General features: G+C 46.0%; 1 protein-coding gene across 1 annotated transcript; it reads right to left on the bottom strand.

The window, feature by feature from the left end:
* Positions 1-411: 411 nt before the first annotated feature.
* Positions 412-24,283, bottom strand: FAM20B (FAM20B glycosaminoglycan xylosylkinase). Its single transcript, XM_010406301.3, has 8 exons — positions 24,133-24,283; positions 19,345-19,875; positions 16,217-16,303; positions 13,740-13,849; positions 11,406-11,577; positions 8,577-8,768; positions 6,123-6,182; positions 412-3,899 (listed from the first exon to the last, which is right to left on the bottom strand). Exons 2-8 carry the CDS (start codon positions 19,719-19,721, stop codon positions 3,668-3,670), a joined length of 1,230 nt encoding a protein of 409 aa, XP_010404603.1. The 5' UTR covers positions 19,722-19,875; positions 24,133-24,283; the 3' UTR covers positions 412-3,667.
* Between the last annotated feature and the right edge of the window lie 1,561 nt (positions 24,284-25,844).

Here is a 25,844-nt window from a genome sequence, read left to right as displayed (position 1 = left end):
TGTCCCATCTCAGTAAAAGCTTAGCAAAGGCAGCCACAAACACCTGGCAGCTCTACAGACACCTCCTGCAACCCGGTATCCATCCCTCGCTCCTGGGAACCGGCTCCGGGGACACTGCCAAGGGCTCAGCCCATGCAGGGCTGTGGGGTGCACAGGCAGGAGCCCACTTCAGTCTGGGTGTGTTTTATTTCTGTATCCCTTTGGGACACTCTCCTTTCCTTACCGACAAGGCTCTTGCAAACCAGCTGCACGTTTGACCCCGTTTTTGGATATACACGATTGGAGTAAATGCCACTGACAACCATTAGCAGAGGAGTGACTGGGAGACAGCAGCAGCAGAAAAACACTTCACACGTTCAGCCCACCACATGTTGGAACTCGAGAGAGACAGACAAGGGAGGGAGAGAGAGACTTAAGCAATCCATCAATGCTGCTTTATTAAAATCTTTATTCACACAATGTTGCTTTATGTGGGATCTGACCCCGGGGGATAGGAGTAGAAAGTCATGATTGCATTCTGTTTGCTTATTAGCAACTCCATTTGTGCAGCAGCTCCCAGGGGCCTCCTCTGGCAGATCCGACAGGGGGGGTGTCTGTTCCCAGCATCTTGCTCCAGCTGCTGCTGTAAATAAATTACCTTCTTAATAAATTAGTACTTCTGAGTTGAAGTTTGTTTGGCAAGACACACTCCAGTTCATCAGCTGCTGGAAGGGGAGCTGATTCGAGTGTCTCCTCCCCCCGATGGCTGACTCAGGCAGGAGGAGGTAAATAGCAGATGGCTGATGAGGCTCTCTTTAACTAGTTCTTGACTTCTGTGCTTCCAGCGCTCTGATCTCACTGATGACCTCGACACCACCAGTGTGTAACATCTGGGGCCAGCGGGTGACACATGCACAGTGAACAAGGATCAGAAGGTGTCACAAAAGCCTCCTCGACAGAGCACCTGCCTTGCAAACAGTGTTATTTTTCAGAGGTTCAAGCAGACCCTGTTGGCACGTGGATGCTGCTCCTCATTTCCTTTGCAATGGTTACAATTTAAAATCTCTCGCGGTTCTGTATTCAAGTAAAACAACCATCACTGCCAAAAGGGCAGAAATTGTCACAAGGCCAAAACCAGATCTTCCTGATTTTGGTTTAAGAGAGGAATTTATTTTGCTTTCCTGCTGCAGAACACCAACCTCCAGTAATGTTTACAGCAACCAGAAGCATCAATATCACAAATAAAAAACCAACTCCAAAAAATGACCATTTCTTGCTTCCTTGAACTGATAATGCTGGACTTCATGCCCTTTGTCCACAAGTAAACCAAAATAAACCAATACCCTGCTTTATATCTTTGACCTTTATACTGGGGAAAAACTTATCCCCAGGTCCCATCTGACAGCAAAAGCTTTAACTTAGAGCAACATGTAAATCCTCAACACTAATTTAATTTCAAAGACTGAAAGACCTTTTTTTGAACTCATTATTAAATCAACTGTAAATATCAAGAGCAATCATACAGAAATCAAAAATTAAATTTTGGTAGATCCCTCCCAAAATATTGAGAGCTCATGATTAAGCTCAGAGAAGAATATGCTTTTAGAAATGCTACAAGCCACCACCATGTGCTTCACCATCTCCCCTTTGGGTAAATCATCTGAAATTTCCTGGGAAACAGTTTAAACCAGCACTTGCTCCTGCCCCACAGGCACCACCCACAGCTTCTAAAGCATATTCTGTTATCAGGTGATAGAGGCACGAGCTCCACAGTGTCCTCAAAGCTGCCTGTGTGTCACCATCCTGACTAGGAACTCCAGCAAATAACTCCAGATCCCATCACCTCATTGCTCTGGGGCGCATCTGTGACGTGGCCAAGTCCAGAAGAGAGCAAGAGTAACATAAAATTCAGTCTCAGGTAAACAGCCACATTCTACTTTCAAGATACTCTGCTCATGCAATGAGAAAAAGACTTCACCAAAATAAACCAATACCTGCATTTTTCAGATAAACTCTCTCCCTGACACCTCCTGGATCAGGTGTGGCCAAGGTGCAAAAACAGCTTTACCTGCCTGCCACACTGCAGTTAGAGAAATCCTGACAGGAAAACCAAGGCAAAAGGCTCAAACTGACATTTTGGTGCTCTTGCTCTGAAGTCCAGTAACCTGTAATCACTTTGGGAAGGGAGCTCTTTCCTTACATTAGGGACCATGCTGGCTGAACGCTGATGCAAAGCTGTTCAATTTGGAAATAGTCATGAAGCTGCTTCTCTTCTGGAGACACAAACTGAGACCTGCCCCAAGGTGATCAGTTTTATGACACAAGCTCATTGGCAGCACAGGCTGCAGTGCTGAAGGACAACAGGACTAGCACAAGATGAGCGCTGCAAGCCTGCCCTGAAAAGCCAACTCTTCTCTATCCATGGCAAAAGCATTAGTGAGGAGCCCAGGATGACCATCCCAGGCAGAACACCGCTGTGGTGGTTGCAGGAAGCAGCTGGGGAAGGCAGAAAACCTCCTGGAAGTGGGCACAACTTCTGAGCTCAGCCACAGCCAGACCAGGTGAACGTGGGACCCAAACACCGGTGTTCCAAGAGCAGCAGTGCTGAGCTGTGGGCACGGGGAGCAGCAGGAAGCTCAGGTGAGATGAAGAAGACAGACCACAGCTCAGGGTTGTCTGCACACGTCAGGTTACTGCTGGAAACTGGGGAAGTCCAGCAAACACCTCTTCCCCCAGTCCCACGTGCCCAGAGGCTCCACAGCACTTAGGGCTCACAGTAAGGCAGCCTGACCTCGCTACACAGAACTGCTTCCAAGGACACAGCCTGTCCTCCTCAGCTACAAGACAATGAAAATTTGGTTATAATGGACACAGGACTGCAAGGGTATTTTCTCTACTCAGACCTTGCCAGATTCCTTAAGAAACAAGTGACAAGACACATGGAAACTTACTATAACCCCTTAATTATCAAGTGCTGTATAACCACCCTGTCCTCTCCTAAATCTCCAACCCTGTGGATAAATCTTTGATAGGACTTCAGCAAAAACACTGAAGCATTATCACACACGAGGCAACCCCCTTTCCTGGCCTTTTATCAAGGAAAAGCCAAGTGAGCAGCAGAGGTCCCCTCTCCCACCCCTCAGACAACCAGAAGAACATCCCAGCCCAGGGGGTGGTGGCACAACTCTTCAGTCTAATGGTTATTTTATTCGCCCCTTGCTCGTTCTCTAGAGAAGCAATAAAATGCCCAACCAGCTCAGAGCTGATTGTGTACAACCCTGAATCAGACAAACTCGCCAGAGTGCAGGGGGAAGAGAAGGGGAGAGGACTGTCCTGCTCATCTGTGTGTCCCCTCCGGATTCAGTCCCCAGAGGAGCGTGTGTGCCGCGCACGGCCGCACCAGCACCGGCAGCCGTTTGTATCCAGCGCCATGCCCACTGCCGGCAATGGACACGCCACAGCGGCCACCATCCACTGCGGGCTCAGCCATCCGAGGCCCTTCCCACCTCTCACTGTGCCAGCCCGAGGAAAAAGCCAGTGTCACCTCCCTTCCTCTGGCTCGGGAGCTTTCCTGTTCATGTCAGTCCATCTTGGCCACAGCCCTTCTGAACTGATTGTGCTGTTTTTCTATCGCTTTTTTGTTTGTTTGTTTTTAAAAAAAGGAGTTTCATCTCATGTTCCGCTACAATTACAAGTGAGACAGAGTCATCCTGTCTTCCACCAGCACAGCATCTGGCCCAAACTGGTCTGTGCACTGCTTCACTGTAGCCAGGATGCTGAGGAGCCGCTGGTCCAGGGCGTCCAGGTGAGGGTCGGAGAGCACGGGTGAGATGGGGTCATGCGACATGGCAGTTTTTAAGGCAGACTTCAGGACTCCGTTCTTCAGGTAATTCAGCCTGTTCCAGGTAGAAACCCGGATGCTGCAAAAGAAACAAACACACGTCACCATCCCACGGTCCTGCTGCATCCCACTGGGAATACCAGAGCCAGCCTCCTGAGGGAGCCTGGCACATCAAGAATGGAGACTCATTGCAGAGTTTGGGATGGCAGGGTCCAGGTGAAACTGCATCACAGACAGGATCTAATGAAACTTGAAAACCAAAGGTGATGAAGAATCAATCTGGTGTGACATAACTCCTGTTACACAGGAACACTTCCAGCTGCAAGCACAGAAGGTCTTCAGTCCTGAGGCCTCCCAGACACAGTTTGGAAAGGAAAGAAAAGGAAGGAAAATCAACAAATTCAAAGAAAACTCAGGTCACCTCAGGAAGAGCATCACTGACCAATAATGAATCACAGAGGACAAAAGGCTGACCAAACTTCCATGAAAGAGAACGCAGCAGTGACCTTTCCTCTTCCCTGGCCACTGAACTTATTTGTGTCAGCCCATCTCAACTCTCATGTTCTGTGAAGTCTCTTGGGATTCTCCCCCAAATCTTTCAGGGCCAAATCTTTAGCACCCCTGGTCTAAACTCTTGGGTTTGACGGCCTCTAATAAAACCAGCAAAATAAGCAAGTGTTGTAACAAACTTACAGTTAAAACAATTATGCATATGAATTCGTATGTGGCATTTGATCGGTGCCAGAAAGAAGGGATATCTGAAAAGCACGAAGTTGGAAAGTCTCTTACAGAGAGAAACTTCTCCTCTGGTTGCATTTGGGAGAATCTAGATGACAAAGACTCCCAAAAAATCCCAGTAAAGCAGAAAACTAAATATATATTTTAAATTAATGTAGGAAAACTAAAGAATTTGAACATTCTTTAACTCTTCTCCATATGACTTTTAAAAGGATCTTGCAGAACATGGGCCAGGTGTACTGCAGCATGCAGGGAGCTGTGCTTAGTGCAAGCAGGATGAGAGCTTAGGCTTTCTGCAAAGTTCCCAGTTTTCAAAGGTCCCACGGATTTTGGAAGATAGAACCTTTCAAGGACAAGCTCCATTTGGAAGGCTTCAAGGAGTTAATGTTGAAATGGATACATCAGTATTTTTCTTTCTGGAAATTTTCATAGAATCCCAGAATGGCTTGGACTGGAAGGGACCTTAAAGAACATCTCATTCCACCCCCCTGCCATGGGCAGGGACACCTTCCACTATCCCAGGTTGTTCCAAGCCCCGTCCAACCTGGCCTTGGACACTTCCAGGGATCCAGGGGCAGCCACAGCTTCTCTGGGCACCCTGTGCCAGGGCCTGCCCACCCTCACAGGGAACAATTCCTTCCCAATACCCCATCTAACCCTGTCCACTATCCGTGGGAAGCCATTCCCCCTGTATTGTCACTGCAGGCCCTTGTCCCAAGTCCCTCTCCAGCTCTCTTTGAGCCCCTTCAGGCACTGGAAGGGGCTCTGAGGTCTCCCCAGGGCCTTCTTTTCTCCAGGTTGAACACCTCCAGCTCTCTCAGGCTGTTCCCAGAGGAGGGGTGCTCCAGCCCTTGGAGCACCTATTTCCTAATGAGAAGTAGCAATGGCCTGGTAAGAGAGTGGACACAGAACAGAAATCAAAAAGTCACAGCCTCTGAAAATAAAACCACAGCTTACAGGCCAAAGCAGAAGTGAGCAGCAGTGGTCCCCTCTCCCACCCCTCAGACAGCCAGAAGAACATCCCAGCCCGGGGGGGGTGGCACAACTCTTCAGTCTAATTGTTATTTTATTCGCCCCTGCAATCGTTATTTTCTTCTCCTCTGCAAAGAAACTACAAACTTCACTTGAGAGAAGCCCCCTGAGCAAGGCTGCAGTTTTCTTCAGAAACCATCTCTGAAACTATTAAATGCCAGACACATTGGATCCTTCACTTCCGTCAGGGAGAACTCAAGCTGGGATGTGGACTTTGATTTGTCAGGAGCTGGATGGGGACAGCTGCAGATGCAAAGTGCCTGTCACTGACTATGGACAGATCTGAACCAGTGACCCGGAGGCGAGCCCACTTTCTGCAGCTAAGCCTCATGTACTGCCTTCATGAAAATGGATTCCTCAGCTTCTTGGGCACTGACAATCCATCAAGCAGACAATATCTCAAAAAAGTACAGCACTGTGGACCCCAGCAAACATTTTCAGGTTGCCAGAAGGCTCCCAAGTTAATGATATTGCGAACCAAAGGACAGCAGTTACAGAGGCAAAGTGAACAGCACCCCTGTGTTTCACTTACATGCAGCACTGATAGAGAGGAGCCAAGATGCTTCTTTCATCCAGGGCAGGGTTTCCAAAGCTGAAAAGCAAAATTAAAACCAAGTGAACCAGCTGAACTCCTATGGTTGTTCTCGACATAAAGAGCTTCGCAAAGAATTCAAAGAAATCAATACTAGGCAATTTCATGCTCCAAGAGATCAAATCATTTAAATTAAAATATAAACAGGCCATGACCAATCACAGATATAACTCTCCACAGCATCAGCTAAGCAGGTAGACAGAAGCAGGACCAGCATACCCAGTTCTTTATCAGACCAAGGCACCTTAGAAAGGCATTTCAGAGGAGTTTAGGACTGATGCAGGGGTAAGGAATAACTGGTATTCTGGGCATGGAGGATGGGAGCTTTTTCTGACACAGCTGAGCAGGGAAGGAACCAAACAGCACCAACCATTAGAGCAACAGTTCACTAACAAGGTGATCAACTTAAACATTTAATGCCTACACTTCCTGAGGAAGCCAGAAGGTTTCCACAGTATTTCAAGCTTTATCTAAACACATGCTGGATTTATTTTTCATAGTTTCACCTTCCTCATAATACAGTTTTCAACAAAGAACTTTCCCCCCAACAAAGATAAGTTGCTGTAGGGGCCTGGCATTATGCTGCCCAAATAATTCTGTTATTAGTAGCTTTAAAACTGGAATAAGCTCCCAGGGAAGTGGTCATGGCACCAAGGAGCACCTGCTCTTATGTATATGGTTTAGTTTTAGGTAGTCCTGTAAGAAACAAGGAGTTGGGGTTGATGATCCTTATGGGTCCCTTCCAAATCGCGATCTACCATGGTTCTATGAAAAACTGTCCCTTACCCATTATTTCAAAGGAGCTGAAAGAAATTTTAAATTTTATTAAGTGATTAAATAAATCACATTTTCAAGAAAACAATTTACTGTGAGCCCGCAAAGCCTCACCAAAAATATTTTCATAATGTTATAGGAGCATATCATAACAAAGGGACTTGACCTTCAAACACTGTATTCACTTTCAGTGACTGATCCATTACCTTCCTTCCTCCTAGCACACTGCCAGTGAGGAACAGAATGAGCATTTTTGCCAAATTCACCTAAAGCAGCAGTAATGAAGCAGTCCCGAGGTGGAATGCATCCTGCTGTCATACTGGAGTATTACTGAACAGGCTGATGAGAGCAAGGAAGGACAGATGGAATCCACTACACGACAGATAAATGGGAAAAGGAAGGTAACCCCAAGCCTTCCAAGGATCTCCAAGGTCTCAAGTGCTGGGTACACTTGGTACAAGTGGTGTGCAAAGGCAGAGCACAGCTGCCACAGGAACTGCTGGTCCTTCACAGAAGGGGAAAATCACTGCCACTGCACATGGGAGTGCTCACCAGATAAAGAAATAATCCTGAATTGCTGGACTAAATAATGAGAAAGACAAGTAGATGATCTTTATGTTTTTAAGAAAAATTAATCAAATTCTTATGATTTAAACAAGGCTGTGTCTTCAATACAATTTTTAACCTAAACTATAGCGCACAACATACAAAGAAACTATAGCAAAGACAGAAGAACTCACATTCTAAACACATTTTGGAAACATTTTTTCCAGGTAAGAGTTAATGTCCACATTTAGAACATCACCATATTTCGCTTTTGGTACCACTTCTACCTCCATTTTATACTTTTAACCTTTCAAAGCCAGAGTAGGCATATTCAGAAGGCAGGGAATGCCAAATTATTCAGAAACACATTTTGAAAAGATCTGCTTTTATTACAGCACTCACTAATACTGACTGGTGATTAATAAAAAAAGCGCAAATTTTCAATCTTCCACTAATTAAAAGCCTAAAAGGAAAAGGCTTTCCAGGGGATAGGAGGAGAGACTTGAGCAAACCTTTGGAAGCTGCTTTGGGAAATACTGTGTTAATTGGGGAGTTTCTGTAGATTGAGTAAGACTTTGCCAAGACAGAAGAGTATCTAGAGCACAGAGTGGAATCATGGAGTCCTAGAGTGGTTTGGTTTGGAGGAGTTGGGTTTAAGCTCATCTTGTTCCACTGCCCTGCCATGGGCAGGGACACCTTCCACTAGACCAGGGTGCTCCAAGCCCCATCCAACCTGGCAGCCTTGGACACTTCCAGGGATCCAGGGGCAGCCACAGCTTCTCTGGGCACCCTGTGCCAGGGTCTCAGCACCCACACATGGAAGAAATGCTTCCTAATACCTGATCTAAACCCACTTTCTTTCACCTTGAATCCATTCCCCCTTGTCCTGTCACCACCACAGCTTTTGAAGGACCCTAAGATTCGGTGAGCAATGTCTGCTAAAAAGGAAAAGACATTACAAAAGACGTTAAAGAATACATTCGTGAGAGAGAGAAAAGAGAGCGAGACAGAGCAGGTAAGTGTGTGCCCTTGTGCTTGCCACTGCCAGGCCAAAAGGGCCCTCCCCAGGCTCACCTTTTGGCATTGTCCAGCAGGATGAGCATACTGGCTCCCTCATCGTCCTGGAAGCTCTCGTAGTGGTGCCGGTCGGCGTTGCCGATCAAGTAGTCGAAGATGGCCGTGTCGATGATGTCGAGCAGGCGCGGGCCCGAGTCGTACGGGGACGTTTTCTTCACGGCGTCGCAGTAGCTCTCGTCATACTCCCACCTGCAGCCACAGAGGAACAGCAGCCCTTCAGGGAACCACCACTGCACAGCAACAGCAGTGACAGCTGCCCTTCAGTCACCTTCGAGTGCGCCGAGGAAAGGGGAGCAGCCCAGGCTAGGTAAAGAAGGAAGGGCTTGCCAACAGTGTTTCATGGAAAGAGGAACCATGAACATCCTGCATTAACATCCCAGCGTATGGAGCAACCTGTAGCTTCAGTTCAAAGACACACAAAGATCATCCTCCTATGGAAAACAAAGTCAGAGTTTGCTTCCTCACAACTCCACAATGGCCGGGCTGCCTTATGGGAAGACTACTGCCATGCCTTGCCTCCCTCAGCTTCCCAAGGAACAACTTCACTACTGTGTCTGTTTCCATCTGGCTTTCCAGCCATCCTCTTTTTCCTTTCCAGGGCAAATATCCTCATTGTGGTTACTAGTGAGCCCCTCTGCCCTCAGGAGAAGGGCTTCTCTGTGTTCATTCTCCTTTACTCCCAGCTGTCCCTTTCCTCCCCACTTCCTCTGTAGAGTATCTCACCACCTTCTCCACTGACAAGATTTCAAGCTTCCCTCTTACCTCCTTCTACTTCTACACGTAACCTTGTAACACGGATGTCATGTCTCAATTCTCCAAAGCTAGGATTTTAAACTTTCCCATTTTCTTCTTTACAGCTTTCAAAGCTATTCAACACCACGACCAAAACAGCCAAATCTCTGGTGTATATCCTTTCCATCTGTCAACCTAAATAACAAGGACATCTTCCACGTAAGGACTAAATTCTTCACAAAACAGCAATTAAATTGGAAATGCCCTAAACCATCTGTGATTTGGAAACAGAGATGGAGGAAACGCACGCTGGAGAGACTTGCTGACATGCTCAAAACTGCAGATAATCATGGAAGTACGAAGGTCAGAATTTAATTACTGTAACTGCCACATATCCCACTTCATCTTCTAGTGGTCTGGAGCCAGAGGTCCCAATATCCCATCTTTTCTCCAGGTATCCAAATCAAAGAGGTTAAAAATTTATCTTCTCAATGTTTTTGATAACAGCTCACACACGTTCCTCAAACGCTGTGCCTAAATCCCCCTAGGAAGAGGGATCTTTGCACCAAGGCCCAGCTCACACTCAGCTTGTAGCACAAATCCACACAGCAACAGTCTCAGAACCTCTTCTCCTTGTGCTGGATAAATTTCTTATGCTGCATCCCACTCTCCCCCTCAAGTGTTTCTTTTCCTCTCACTTTCCTTCAGAGTGGTACTCAATCTCCTTGCCCCAATTTTTCAGATATACTATGCTCTCTCTCCTCATTTTCCATGCAGTCTTTCAAGAGAAGCTTTTATCCAACACTCATTTCTGATCATTTATATTGTATTAGCACAGGCCTTGGAAGGTCAGGGATTTTATCTATTACACCTCCATTAAAAATTATGTACACTAATGTGCCTGTGTGAATTATGTTCCAAAGGTCAACTCAGAACAGCAGCTAGAGCAGGAAAAAATTCTTACAGTTATTTTTCCACAATTACCAGGCACAGAAAAAGGAGGGCATGACACCAAGAATGTTTAATTCTGATCTCTCAAAGTGAAATGTGCAGCATGACAAGGTGAAAACCACCAGAACCTTGTAACCTCATCTAAAGGAGGCAAGCATGAGTTTAAATACACCAAATATCAAATCAGCACAGGAATCAAGGTAAACCCCTGTGTAAGTAGGCAGGGTATGATGAAAAGCAGCCTCTCAATAGGAGGAACACCTCCATGAAATTCATCCCGTTCATTACTGCAATGTACCATGTACTGAACACAGCTGATTTTGACCTGCTGGGAAAGAGAAAACATCTGCTGCTCAAAATTCAATCTGTGCATTTTATACTCAAACAATTCAAGAGCGCCTTTGGATGAGATTCTTTCTGAGAACAATCACATCACTGGAAATCAATGGATACTTTAGATCAAGGACTAAAAGACTCTTCTAATCACTTTCAAGTTCAAGACAGATTTGGAAAAATTTACTAAGCTCAAACCCATTTGTTCAAGTCATGGCAAAAACATCCCCAACTCAGGAACTCAGATGTGTTCCATCTATTGTAGAATGCTGCTTAAAGAAGGACAAATGTGGGATTTAGCATTCTTTACGCCCTGAGCATGGTCACCAACTATTGATGGCATTCAAAGTAAAGGACTTCCCAGGACTAGCTTAAGTTAAACCAGTTCCACAACGCTGGAAACAAACCACAAGGACCATGAAATTAGGTCTGGCACAGTGGTACCACATTTCAGGGGCCACAGAGGGGCACAGCATCGACAGGAGGTCCAGTGGCACAAGAAAAGAGTCTTCCTTTGCCCACAGACAAGATTTTCAGAGCTTGGAGTGACTGCAATGTGGAGTTCTGTTCCAGCCAAGAGGCAGGAAAAGGACGGTGCTTAATATTGAGGAAAACAACAAAGATTTTTTTTCTTCCTCATTTAAATTTAAATTTTATTCTGGACTTCTTGGCTTCTACTGTTGCACTAAGAAAGCTGTCGGCACAACTGTAGGTTATGAAAGCCCTTAGTGCTCTTTAACTAACCACTGTATTTGCAAGAGTCAGTGCAAATGATCATCTCTGAAGAACAGCCCTGCCCTGCTCTCGTACCTGGCGAGTTTGCCCTCCCGGTACGTCCTGCCCCAGGGGTGCCGGTGCTTCTGCAGGGGCCAAACGTCCGGCAGCCACAGGGTCACTGAGCCCTCCATGATGTCCCCATCTGCACAGGCTGGCTCTGTTTCCCGACAATAGTAGCACTTCCCATAGAAGCAAGTGTTATTGCCTTAAAAAGAAAAAACAAAGAGGTATCAAAACAGCAGAACTTAATCCAAGGAATCCAACTGAAATTCAGGAGCGTGTTGTTGCAGCAGTCTTCCCCACAACGGGATTTCACTGCACTTGTCTTCATGCTTCCCGTCTCTGAGAGGGAGAGGCTCAAAGGAGATTACACAGACATCCATTCATTCAGAGCAATTAACAACTAATACAAAAAGGAGAGAGCAATTATATTTTCTAATGACTTTATCACTCTGAGAATTAATACAACACTGCACAACCAACAAGTTTTGTGATCCTTTCTTAGTCCCTAGGACCTTGACTTTGCAATGCTAACACTGCTTGTTTTTCACATTTCATACTTCATGTGTCAGATCTCCCACTTATTTGAAAAAGTGTCCAAGAAGAGGTAAGTGAAAAGAGACACAGCAGAACCCAAAGGGATTTGGTGCCCTAGGACCTGGCACACATCTCAACTGCTTGAGCTGACTTAGCAGAGGAGACAGAAACAAGTATCATTCTCACATGATCTCGGAATGCAGATCTGTCAAAGCTTCATCAGTGCCTTCTGACAGGAGAGGAGCAACAAAACCCTGCAGCCTTCAGTCCACTAACGCCGATGCATGCTGTAGCATCGAGTAATCTGGAGCAGCCCGCAGTAATACTGTTCGTTTACCCTTTTCTATTTTCCCCTTCTTAACCCGCCTTCGCTTGATCCTCGCCAAGCTAAATCCAGTCCTGTGCTCACAGATGTTCTTCCAAAATACTCAACTATGTCTCACTTGGTTGTGATTACTCTCTGTCCTGCCTCCCTTTGGTTCTACATCCAATATCCTCCCCAGACCAGGCCCAGCTCTCCGAAAGCCGTGTTTTTCCCTCTCCATCCTTACACATCCCCGCCTCTCAGCCAGCACTCCTTTGGAGCCCTCCATGAAGCTCCTGTGCTCCCAGTATCCCATGAGACAAACTGAGGATGTCAGAGATCATTACCAACACAGAGCTTGCAGACCAGATCTCTTATTTGGAACGCCTGCAAGATCTCTCTTCCCATCCAGGGCCTGCAGCAGGTCTAGCAAGAGACAATTCTTTGAGATTCTAGCTGCAACTCCAGCAAACCTGCACTGAATACGCACAAATTCTCTCTTCTTCAAAGCTTTATGAACTTGGTCAAGTTTGGCCTGACAAAAGACCCTAACCTCCTCCACAGATCCACCCATTTCTTTAGTTCCTGCTTTGCAGAACAGCAGTTCCAAGGAATCTAAGGAGGAGCAATGAAAATTTCTGGAGCTGTACTTCTCAAGTCAGCACTGGAGCTAGAAAACAGCTTAGTTATCTTGGCTGAAATTGGAAAATGTAAAGCCTGCCTGAGGCAAGCACCCCCTGTGAATGCCAGGGGAGCCTGGTGAGGCTGAGCTGAAACTTTCATCTGAAAGTTCCACCTTGTAAGTGGCAGTGTCGGGCAGCAGGGGAGACTGCCAGCAGTGCTGCTAACAGGAACGGTACCAGCTGTAAGGAACAATCATCTCTGGAGCCTTCTGATTAGAAAATGAAACAAACAAAAGAGTAGTAATTGGATGGTTTATGAAAGCCTGAAGGAGTTAAGTCTACAGCATAAGTAATTTCTTGGTGCTTAATGACCAGCTGGTAGGAGTTCACATTGATAGCTTCTATTATGTGCCCTTCACAGCATTATTACTGTAAACAACACAGGGAAGTTCTGCTGTGTTTGGTTGTAAATGCTCTGCAGGCTCTGATGCAGCACAGACAACATCTAATACCAAACAGTGTGTCAGCTCTATAAATTATCCCAAATCACCACTCTCTTCATATTAAATACAATTTTAATTTTTTTCTTTTCAGGTCTAATCACAGACTTTTCTAACCATCCCTGACAGCAAAGAGAAAATTCTTAACTCAAAAAATAAAAATCCCATCTGAAACAGCAGCATGAGGGAACACAGAGCATGCTGAACACAGAGGGAAAACTACTTGAAGAAAACCAAGTCCTCCTGCCCTGCCAAACGGGGTTATCCAAGATCTGTCCTGGCACAGAGCGAGCTTCCTGCATCATGGTTAACTGTTCTGTAACTGTGTCAGGTTCCCACGGCTCTTTTTTCCCACTAAGCATTTTTCCTTTCCTGGGCAGCACAGTCCACAGAATCCACTTACCCACAGTCATGAAGGTGCCCAGGAGCTGCTCCGTGGCCACTGGTTTGATCTCTGTGCGCAGATTCACAAACCTGCCAACCACCAGCGGGGCTCGGCGGAAACCCAGGATTCTGATGGGGGGTGAAAAAACACGACCTGAGAATTTGCAACATAGGCAGCAGTTCAAAATGAAAAGAAAAAAAAAACCCCAATCTCTGTCAGAGATGACAGAGACCAAAGAGTAAAGCTGAAGCCCTGCAGAAACCTCCTTTCTTCTCCAAGGCAAAGTAAGGAAACTCATTTTTCGTATGTGCCTGGATGTTAAACTTGCTTTATGGGCCATCAGTGACACTCCTTTATTAAAGCATTTGCAGCAGAGCAACAGAGGATGCACCATGCTCCAACTCTCAGAACTCAGACCTCACACCAGAAATATCCATCATGTGTCTGAAGCAGGCTGAAGCAGTAAAACCAGATGGCCCGTGGGCTGGTCACCTGGAAAGATCATTTATGATTTGTGGGAACCACTATCTATTAAAATGTTATGCTTAAGCCCAGTTCAATTACACTTGAAAGCAACCAATCCAAGACTTGTTTTGTTTGGCATGAGGAAGGAGAAGGGAATAGAAAAGGTAGAACAAAAGTGAATGCCTGAGAAGTGCCTGGAAAAAACAGAGGTGGGAAGAACAACCATAAAACTTGCAGTTAGAAGATCCAGGTTCCACTCCCATGCCTGCCACAGCCTTTGCTCTTTGACCACAAATGACTCGGGTATTTGTAGTGGAATTTTAGAAGTGCTTAAAGAAGTACAAAGATCAAAAGAGTGTCAGCCCCAACTCTCCTAATGCACTTTTGACACCCTTTTGATAGGCTTTGCATGTCAGAAAAAAAGCCTGAAAAGGCTCTTCTGGAAAAGGGACAACTGACATTCTGCAGAGGTATTGGGAGAGTCACTCCGATAACTGAAAAGGGTTTGTTTTAGATATTCAATGAGTAAATCCCCATTGCAAGTACAAAATAACTCTAAGAAAGGGCAGCACAAGACGTCTGTCTGAACAAGTCATGTCCATAAGGATGAAATTCACAGCCAATCCTGAGCTACGCACAGCCTGAGCAAAAGCAGGTGTTCCAAGAAAAGAAGCACAGAGCTTAGATGTGGAAAACCTGCCCCTGTATTTTCAGAGCCACAGCTGAGAGGCCATGATCCTGGAAGGCACAGCCTCGTCATCAGTGGTAAACACACCAAATGATCCAGGATCCTTCTTGAAACAATGACATCCTAGGACAAAATACGGAACTGTCACCATTCAACACAAAGGTACAGATCAAAGTTCTGTGCCAGGCAGGTTCTGCAAGGTAGTCCTGAAGAATAAAGACGTGCAGAGCCCCAGAGAAAGGCCAGAGAAAAAAGCACAAAATCATGACCAAAAGGACAACAAAGAAGAGTTAAGTGGGATTTGGACACTGGAAAGAGGCTTTGATTGAATGTTCAATGACTGCTTTTACAGGGAAACTGAAGCCTGTATGCTTCCTGAAAGCACAAATGGACTGACATCTGGCTACATTATCTTTTTTTGGTCTCAATATGCCCTGATTTTGGCCCACCAGCACAAGCTGGCTGTAGCAGCAATGGGTGTTACTCAGCTAGTTATCATCAGCCCTTCCTAGAACTACTGATTTCCACTGCCTGTGCAATGAGTTCCACAGGCGAATCAGGACTAACAGACATCTCTGTCACCACCTATGAGTTTAGTCACAGTGATAAGGCTCTTATTTACGTACTGAGAAACCTCAGTTTAAATTCAACCATTCTGTCCTTTGTTTTATTTGTCCCTCCTTATTCCTTTTCCCAAGATTTTCTCTTCACCTCCAGATCTTCCTATAATGAGGCAACAGAAACTGTGCTCATTTACTCTGTGTGAAATTGCAGCCCTAGCAGCATTTCATAACTATTGACATTCAGTGTCTGGCGTTTTCTGTCCCATTCTTTGTACATCCTGTAACTTTTGGTTTTTCCTGTAATTGCACCTCCAGCACAGGTCCACAAAACCACCTGGGTACCCCAAGCACAATTAGTATATGAATAGCTGGTTTTCCTCTAGGATGCACTGATTCATATTTATTATAGACTAAACTGTTAGTCCTGACATTAGTCTTGACTTTTTAGTGAACTGGACATGAACTTAGCACATGCATTTAATGTTTCAGACTCTTCCATGGCATCTGGCTAAGCTCTTTCTCCCCTATAATATTAACTAGAGTGGTTTTAGGGCTCATTCTCCTTTTGAAACTTTTCACAAATATCTAAAATGTTACACTCTTGAACAGATCTTAGAAATGAAGTTTCACAGAATAAGCTAATTCTTATTTTGGCTTCAATGTGGTATATTGGCAGGCTAGAGGTAGCTCACATCTGAGGTGTATTCTTCAAAGAACTCCATTTTTTTTTCTGGTATTTTCCAAAGACAGTAAAACCAACTAAAGCAATAATTCCATACCTATCCAAGTGAAAGGCTGCCACCTCTGCGTTGTGTCTGTCATAGCCAGCGTAGGGTTCTCCTTCCACTATATAATCCCTGGCATATCTGTAATTGAAATAAGTCAAATGAAGTGAGTCTGTGCAGGATTCCCGTCAATTCTGCTGTTCAGAGTAACAATTTAATAACAGTGCTACGTTAAAAAGTCTCTGGGTCACTTTCCAAGTGATTGCCTGTGGGACAGGGGAAAAACATCAATGAGATTAAAGTGTCCAGACTGTTGAAGTGGTAAATAAGGAGGAAAGGTCAGTGATGTACAGTGCTCTCCAGAGCTTGGGAAACAGTTCACATTCCAACTAATAAATTTTAATCCTACCATATGCCGAGTCACATCTTAGAACAAAGAGCACAGACCCTGCTATGGAACAGGGGTCTATTTATACTGGGAAGCAGCAATCCCACAGACGATTTTGGGGTTAGAAAGGATTGTACATTAACATGAAAACACAATCTTATGTTGTGGAAGAGATGGCAAATGCAATCTTTAGTAGATAGAAAATCAGCAAGCGTGAACCTGAGGACAATACTGGGTATAAACAGAGCCTTTATTCTGGCAGAGAAAAGACATAATGAACAGCAAAAAATAGAAATTAGGCACTCATTGCAACAACAGTGGTGTATTTTGGTGAAGTGGAAGGCTTTTTGCTCCCTTTTTTATCTTTTAATAGATGTTACTTAGTCAAGGCAAACACTGATTTCTCCGTTTCCCGACATTCGGATCAGTGTAGCTACTGCTTTAGCACCATGCTGCAGCTGAGTGTGAAATACCACAATCAACACCGAGCAAATGGGTGAAATGCAACACATTTTCAAATCAAATAAGGCCAAATTAGGTTACCTATTTTCTCATTTCCATCGATGTATCAAATTGTGTAGACTGGATTATTTCAGCAGAATTTGAGTTCAAGCAGTAGCAACAGTGTAAGAAAAGGCACAGAGCTCTACTTTGATGTTTTAGCCTTGCTCAGGGAGGATGTGGGGCGAGATGACAGTCCACTTCCCCAGCCTGAGCACATGCTTCAGCTTCTCTGCAAGGCAGCTCAAAAGAGAATTCACTAGTGCAGGATTCCTGCCAAATGGGAGCTTTCACCAAACCACCATCTTATATCACATATACCATCAGATGTGATGATAGCAACTACTATTTGTTAGTAAATTAGGCTGAATTTCAAGTAATTTTGCAGTGAGACAGCTAATCCTCAGAACATGTCCTTGAAGGCAGGTCTTTGGTATGTACTTAGAGCAGGCTTCTGGAAGCATGGTCACATCTTGAAAGCTGCAGAGCTAAAATTTATTAGTAAATCCCAACCAAACTCTTTGTTTCCATGCACAGTAGGCATCTAGTCCTTTCCGGAGCAAAAGTAATGAGGGAATTCCTTCTTCCCCAGCCGGCCAGTTTGCTCAGAGCTGTTTTTAGCAGTAACTTTGACAGAGCATTCAGGTCCAAAGCTGGTTAAACAGACTCTCTTGCAGTGCCAGAACAGGACTCTGCCCACAAGCCTGGCTATTCAGCAGTCACGACCAGAACCAGGATGGCCAAGGCCATCCTCTCTAGTGCTCCTACAAGCATTCCCAGCTGCACGTGTCCTTGCTGGAGCACAGTGCCTGTGTCTGCCTGCACAGACAGGGCTTTACAGGCTGCAATTTAACGCTTGGTGGAATGCCCTGACCGCACTCACTGACACAGAAGGCACTGTGGGAATGCTGCGCCTCCTCGGTGCCTTCATCGCAGGAGATGCCTGCCGTACCACCAGGAGTTCCATGTGCAAGGCCCACACTGCCTGGGCCCACAGGGCAGGAATTGGCTGGACTGTGAGCTCAAGTGCAGGGCAGACTTTTTCTCACTCTCTAATCACAGAATCACAGACTCGTTTGGGTTGGAAGAACATTTCATTCCAATTCTGCTGCCATGGGCAGGGACACCTTCCACCAGACCAGGCTGTTCCAAGCCCTGTCCAGCCTGGCTTTTGAACACTTCCAGGGATCCAGGGGCAGCCACAGCTTCTCTGGACAACCTGTGCCAGGGCCTGCCCACCCTCATAGGGAAGAATTCCTTCCCAATATCCCATCTGTCCCCACCCTCTGTAAGTGCAAAGCCACTCCCCTTGGTCCTATCACTGCAGGCCCTTGTCCCAGGTCCCTCTCCATCTCTCTTGAGTCCCTTTGGGCACAGGAAGGGGCTCTAAAGTCTCTCTGGAGCCTTCTCTTTTCCAGGTGAACACCCCCAGCTCTCTCAGCCTGTTTCCAAGCAGAGGTGCTCCAGCCCTCAGAGCATCTTTGTGGTCTCTGTGCTCACTCATGGACAGGACAGGAAACCTTAATGCCTGCTTAAGCCAAAATGTTTTTCTGGGATGACACCTCTCATTTGCAGTGAAATCTCCTGCCTTACTTTTTAACCTCTTCCTTCTCCTTTTCCCCAAAGACAAACAGTTCAAAAAGCTTTACAGCCAAGACTCTTCAGAAACCTTTGATCATGTTAAATTTTTCTGAGGATCACTGTAAAGCGAGGCCATACCAAGGAAGCATCACTACCCTCCCATTCTCACATTGCTCCTCCAGTACTCACCGTTGGCAGACAGAAGGCCCAGGGGCTCTCACTCTGACCTACCCAAACCATTTTTACAGCCTACATTCAACTACACCAGACACACAGATTTACTTTTAAGACCACTGCCAACTTTCCTGCCTTCCCTGTTCTTGAACTGCACCCTCTCCTGGCAGTCTGACATGACAAGGAAGCAAAGCTTGTCTCCAAACTGCCAGAAGCTGCACTTCCACAGTCAGGAAGGCACGGCTCAGAAACATGAGGTGTAACCAGCATTCCCTGAGGACTGAACACAGTGATTACTCTTTTAATCTAAAGACCGGCTGTACTGAGCATCAAGGCTGCACAACCTGAGACAGCTGGCACAGCAACCTAACGTTACTAGAGCACCAGCAAGCCTCTATCCTGTCTGTCTCAAAAATAACAAGATGGCCTTTCCATCCACAGAAAAATTCGTAACTTAAACATTCATGTGGACAACATGGAGAAAAAAGTTTATATAAATAAAGCGGTTATTAATGCAGTCATTGAAAGCAGTATTTACCTCTTGGGTTTGAAGACAACCTTCTGTCCTCCTTCAAGTATCAGCAAAGCTTTCAGCTGTGTCCCTTTGTACCCCACGTCAGCTTTGATGATCTTCTTGGTAGTCATGGCGTGCATGACAGCCCCCAGCTCGGGGGTGTCCTCGGGGTACACCTCGCGGGGCACCACCCACTGCGCCGCGATCTCCCAGGGCGACTGCAGCGTGTGCTCCAGGCGCGGGTCCAGCGCCACGCGCAGCCCCGCCAGCATCCGCTGGAAGGCGCGCTGGTCCTCCCTGTTGGCAGCCGAGGTGTCCAGGTTGTCGATGAGGAAAACCTTGGTGAAAATGAAGATGACGAGGAGGATGGCCAACAGCACAACTCGCTGCTTCAGCTTCATGGTGCCCTTCAGCCCTTCTCCCCTGACCCTTTCTTCCAAGCGTTACAGGAAGTCTGTTGGAGATCAGGGTGAGGAAGGGGAAGTTAGTTGATGAATTTCATGCCTAACTTGCATTGTAAAAGATGTCTCACCACTGAAGCATCTCCTGGTACCCCTAAAAATAAACAAAACACAAACTTACAATCCTGCGGATCCCACCAAACTCAAAATCAAGTTTATGCTTGGAACACAAGCCTGCATTCCTGGAAGCTTGTATCCTTAAAGCCTGAACGCTTCTGTTAAAACACACTGGGTTTGCTGCCTTCCTGCAGCCTTTCTGTGATCTGCACGGAAGGGGAAATTGCAAGATAGCATCTCTGCACAGCTGAAATCATAGCAGCTGCAACCACCACGGGCAAGGCTTTTGCAGAGAACTGTAGTTTAATGTGATTGCTCCAATTTCACACACACTTTTGCACTAGTACGAGATCCCATGATTGCTGGTGTCCTAAAGACCTGTCCCTCCAGAGAAGCCCCCAGGTAGATTTTAAGACAGCTCACAACAGTGAGGACAGCTGCACAGCCTCCTTTCCTGAAGGTACAAGACATAAGGACAGAATAGACTTAATTGTTTATTGCCTTTCATTTGCCGCCACTATAATTTACTCAGCTTTTTTTCCATTCTTAAAAACAAATGAGCTGGGGTGGGGGATGACATCTTTACTTCCCTGCGGTTAACTAAGTACCTTCCGCACTCAACTGTAAAACCCATAACCACAGAAAATATACAAAGTGACTGCAATCTCAACCAAATTAACTAGAAAAAACATCCCAGACCACTAACCCTTGCCTGTTCTCCGTAGCCTCACCTACAAGAGGTAAAGCCACATCCGTTTCTATATTTATAGTGGGCTGCAAGACATATCTGGCCCCTCAATAAGCCTTGGCCAAGGCACTGTTCGCACGTAAGGACCAGCACCATCAACTGTATTCAGTTATGAGGACAGAAATCACCTTCCTAGTATTAGCTGAATGTAGTCAAAAGCCAAATGGAAAGGGGACATGAGGCACACCTCTGAGGAGAGCTGGGAGCCAGCAGGAATTTCTCTCTGCACCAGCTACGCTGATCAGGCAAACCCTGAACAGCACCCTGAGCTGGGGGAGGACTGACACAGAAAAGCCTTCTCATGCGATTTAACAATAAGTGTATAAACCAGCCATTATTAATCATGTCACTGGAAAAAACAAGCTGCACAGGCTCATTTACCAGCAGCAAGCCATCAGCCAGGCCATGCCTGGCGAGGCACACACACAGGTCACAGCCATCTTCAGAGCAAGCCATCAGTGCAGAATCAGGCTGGCACAGCGTTAAGAGCATTACTATAAAAGGACATGCAAACCCACAGAGGACTCCACAGCACCTTCAACAAATTTACATGAGGTCCTGAGCAGACACATCCAGCTACACGGCTCTCCCATGTCCCTGCTAGCACTCACAGCAGGACAGAGGCCCCAGGAAGCGCAGAGCATCCTCAGGGATGCTTCAAACTAGAACTGTGGTCCCCTGTTAACTGTGTAATACTGATTTTAATCTATTGGAAAATAGGCACTTGTGCTCATACTGAAAGAGAACAAATCAGATGTTTATATGGAAATTAGAATGTATTATTACTCTTCATCTAGTTCTGTTTTGGCAGCCTGTTCTTCTCCAGACAGCACTGCCACCTGCACATTACCCACTGCAAGCATGAGAATGAGAAGCACAGACAAGGAAGATGCACCTGACCCAAAAGCTCTCTTTCCTGCAGATACAGACTCACCCAGGAAGAGACCCTTAAATAATAATCATATTATTCTTAAACTTAAGCAGGTAAGCAAAGCAGATCGGCTGCACCTGTACCCTCTCATTGTAACTGCATAATTCACCTCTTTAAAACTAACAATTCTGAATCATTTTGAGCACTGCTGTTATCAAAATGTGCTTCCATTCATTTTTAAAATCTGTTAGCATTTGGAAGGAGTTAGGCAGAAGAACACAGGTAACTTCAGAGCAGTTACTCCTCGCTATGAGATACGTGTATGTGTACACATACATTTAAAGAAAGCCTTGCAGCCCAGCCATGGCTGACTAAAGCACAGGGCAGGATGTTCCACACGTCTGGAGCTCAACATGAGCACTCACTTTTCTAGACTGATTTCCAGGAATGCTGAGTTTCTCTAGGGATATTCTTCTTGGGAATGGAGAGGAGAATACAACTATAGTCACTTAAATTAAAGGTCATTTACTTAGTTTATCTTTTGTGACGGCTTTGAAACTAATTTTGGCTGTAACCCTCCAATGAGGCAAACAGAATTTACAAAAATAAATAAAATTAAATATTTAACTATTTGCTGGCTCTCACTTCTTAGTGACATCTGAGGACATGAGTCATCGGCTGCTTTCCTCCAACAAACGCCAAAGCACCCCAAGGTTGCCATGCCATCAATTTCCCAGTGCTCCATGCACAGCCTGCACTTTGCTCCTTGGTGCCAACATTACAGTCTCTGCTCTACAAGCCAAGGGAATTGAATCCTTTTATGAACAAGTTTACTATGGACAGCCAGAACTTGAGTTTACTGTTTTAAATTGAAGATGGCAAGGGTGACAGCATTGAGGCGATGTAAGAAAACATTTATGCAGTTTTGGAAGAAAGTAATTTGAAAAAAGCCAAGTCTTTGGCAAAGTCCTGGATTGGAAAGGAAGATTATGAGAACTCCAGAAGTGTCAAGCTGGTCCTGGAATGAGGTCAGAGATGAGAAAAGTGAAATAATAATACACCACCAAAATTTTAAAAAGGAAAAAATAAGGTGAGCTGTGAGCAGAACTCAGTGGAACAAAGGGCAAAAGGGTCTTGGACAATAACAAAAGTAAACGCAGCTAAAAAGAGAAAACAGCCAGAAATAAACAGCCCTACCAGCTTTTCAATGCTGTAGTCAACTGCAAGGTTTGCATAAGAAATGCTTCTTGTTTTTCACTGCCTCTTTGGGGTACTTCCCAATCAATTCTTTCTCTTATTACCACCAGGTCTGTATTCTCAGCAAGTGTGAGTCTTCCAACTCAATATACAAACAATAGCATCTCCTCAGTATTGTGGTGGGGTCACTGTGCACCCAAACACATGAACTAAAGCACGTCTTCTGGCATTAAATACCAACATTAGACCACTCCCAGTTCAAAAATCAGCATGTAATTTGCCTGTTACAAAAATCACAGCTACTATAAGCAGCCTACAAACTTAGCAGAAAAATCCCATAAGACATTTTTTACTGGCATCACAAAATCAATGACGTGCCTCGTATCACAATCTTATTTTTATATCATAAAGCCTTTTAGATGCTATCTCAAAAATACTTGTGTGTACAATTTGCCAGGATTTCATTATGCTCCAAGTCACAAATCAGGTCCGGGGGCAGGCAAAGGTTTAGTTTGGCAGCACAAGTACACAAAAATCATAGCTCAAACAGACACTGATCTGAAATGGATATGGTGGAAGCAGACACTAATTCCTGTTTAATGCATGGGGCTTTTCTTATATACACTATACCTTTTGGGATCACCTATCAAAAGGCCTTTAGAAGTCCTCCAGTAAATCCTGGAAAACGCCTTGAAGAAACATCGTACACAGTCGGGACATTTTCCTCTTCCCAAAACGTACTTCAGTCTCACCAGATCAATCTTCCTTCCCATCCTCCCCTCTCTGGCCAGCTCCTTGGTGGCTCATGCCTCCCCTCTCTGTGTGAGCCTTGTTATTCCTGTTTCCGCAGGCAGGCCCCCACAGACCTTTCCTTGGATTTCTCAGGCTCATTCTGTCACTTCCACTCTCTGCGTGCTGCCTGCCTTGTGTACGAGTTTAGTCATCTAGTGCTCAAGGCTTCCCACATATTTACTTGTCTGCTGTTTCTCCATCCCCTTTCCTGTTAAAACCCTCATTATCTACAGGCAAAATCTGTGACAGTCTACACTCAAACTTTCCACAAACACAACTGCAGCCCCGGTTGAGAGCTACAATACAGATAAATATGAAAGACCACAAGCATTTTAACCACTGCAATATCACTGCCTGCAGCTGCAACAATCAGTAACTGCCTGAAATATTCTCACACAGCTCTGGAAAGAAACCAAACGATTATGTCCATCTGTCTGCCCACCTGGGCCCGTTATATCCCTTAGTAACTTTAGAATCTGTCACCTGCATTTTTGCTAAATTTGTCAGAGAGCTTTGTACGAGCTTTACAAAAACCGCAGGCCAGACAGAGGACAGAAGCCTTGAGAAGCCAATGACAACTGGGTAAATATCCTGACTCTTTCCCAGCTGCCGGCACAGCAAACACAAACACCTGACTCAGCTGGCTGCACAAATAAGGATAGGGCAGATTGGGATACAGGCAGCACCTGGGTGCAGCCCTGGGGAAGGAGAAGCTACCAGGCACTGAGGCTGGTAGGAGCCAGGCAGGAGCTGCTGGGGTAGGATGTGGCAAACAACTCCTCAGGAAACCAGGCTGCATTAATCCTCCTCGCAGAATGACTTTCCACCGAGCACCGTTTCCTATGGAAACAAAGTTTATATAATCACACTTTTCACTTGGACCCACCAGCTAATTCCAAACACATCTGACAGAACAGTAGATGTTTTGAAGACAGGGTTTACGCGTTTATTGGAAGCTGGCAGCCGGGGGTGCTGCAGGAAGGGCCGAGGTGTTGGCTCAACAGTTGTCTGCTTGCCTTGGCCATGTGGGCAACCCACGGGCGTACAGCTGGGACTGGCATGGAGCTGGGAATGCCATGTGGGCAGGGAGTGATTGGGAGCACTGAAATGGAGAATGGCACAGGACAGGGGCAGGAGGAGCCAAGGGCACTGATACAGAGGGGGCTGGGACCTGGTCAGAAGACAGCCGGAACAACTCTCCCTTGTCCCTATCCCAGTTACTGACATTCCACCTGACCACTGCAGGTCAATAAAGCCAGTTGGAAATGCTTTAGGGAGCCTTGTTCCACTTGCAAACGAAGCCAAGGCAGTGAGAAAATTAGGCAGTTTCCCTTCTCCACTTGACATTCTTATGTTTATTCAGCTCCTATGTAAGACCGGTACTAAAAATTTAATGAGGGTCCATGTACCCATCTGGCTTTTAGCAGCAAGGAGCCTGTCTCTGCTGTAGGAAGGTGCCAATCAGCCTCCCCCACTCCCAAGGAGAGGCAGTGGCATTCTGGTGTCAGAACCAAGCTGACAACTTTGTACGAGGAAACAAAATAAACTTTGTACCACAAACGGAGGCAAGTCTTGTGCTGACTGTGCAGGTCAGACTTAAGGACACAAGGGGTGCATGGAGTTATTTTCAAAGGAAAACAAGACACAAGAATATCTGTTCTGTAGTGAGTACCAGGTGGGATCCACTCACAATGAATCCACTGCAAGCCTAGGATCTACATTTTACAGTTTACGCTGTTTGCTCAGCCCCTAGAGCACTATGTATGTTGTAGTGCCACAGAAGGTACAACGAAAGAGCCGCAGTGCTTATGCACATCTGTATCCAGAAAGGATCCAAAGACAGATATCCTTTAAAAAGGGTTAAACCCATGGCTCTGACAACCACAGTCAGCGCTTCTATGAACACACGTCGTATTTTGCCACCAGTGGACAATGACCTTCGCCAAGCTGCGACTGGCACTCGGCGAGAGCCCAGGGCGCAGACGGCTGTTCCCAAGGGTTAAGAGATAGCCAGAGAGGCTTCACAGCTGTACGGGGCTCCGTCCCCAGCTCAAAGCGAGCATCCCGAAGAGGAATGAACCGCAGGAGTGCAGATGAAAATTCCCATCTGCCAGAGCTGCGTCCGTGCAGCTCCCGCCGACCACGGGCGAAGCCGGGGGGTGTCCGGGGGCCGGACCCGCGGCTCAGGCCGGACCCGTCGGGACGGACGTGGAGGTGCTGGAGCGAGTCCAGAGAAGGGAACAGCGCTGGGGAAGGGTCTGGAGCACAGGTCTGGTGAGGAGAGGCTGAGAGAGCTGAGGAGGCTCAGCCTGGAGAAAGGGAGACTCGGGGGGACCTTCTCGCCCTCCTCAATTCCCTGACAGGAGATTGTGGCCAGGTGAGGCTGTGCTCTTCTCTC

Source organism: Corvus cornix, chromosome 8 (genome assembly GCF_000738735.6).
Source record: "Corvus cornix cornix isolate S_Up_H32 chromosome 8, ASM73873v5, whole genome shotgun sequence".
NCBI classification, from domain to species: domain Eukaryota; kingdom Metazoa; phylum Chordata; class Aves; order Passeriformes; family Corvidae; genus Corvus; species Corvus cornix.
This window is presented reverse-complemented; position numbering and strand designations above follow the sequence as displayed.

Bases quoted from the DNA above. Each gene is read 5' to 3' on its own strand.
- FAM20B (XM_010406301.3), bottom strand. From the start codon at position 19,721: ATGAAGCTGAAGCAGCGAGTTGTGCTGTTGGCCATCCTCCTCGTCATC. The intron at 11,578-13,739 runs GTAAGTGGATTC...TTTCTTTTTAAG, and splicing joins GGGCACCTTCATGACTGTGG to GCAATAACACTTGCTTCTAT. The intron at 6,183-8,576 runs GTGAGCCTGGGG...TTTGCTTTTCAG, and splicing joins CTGCTGGACAATGCCAAAAG to CTTTGGAAACCCTGCCCTGG.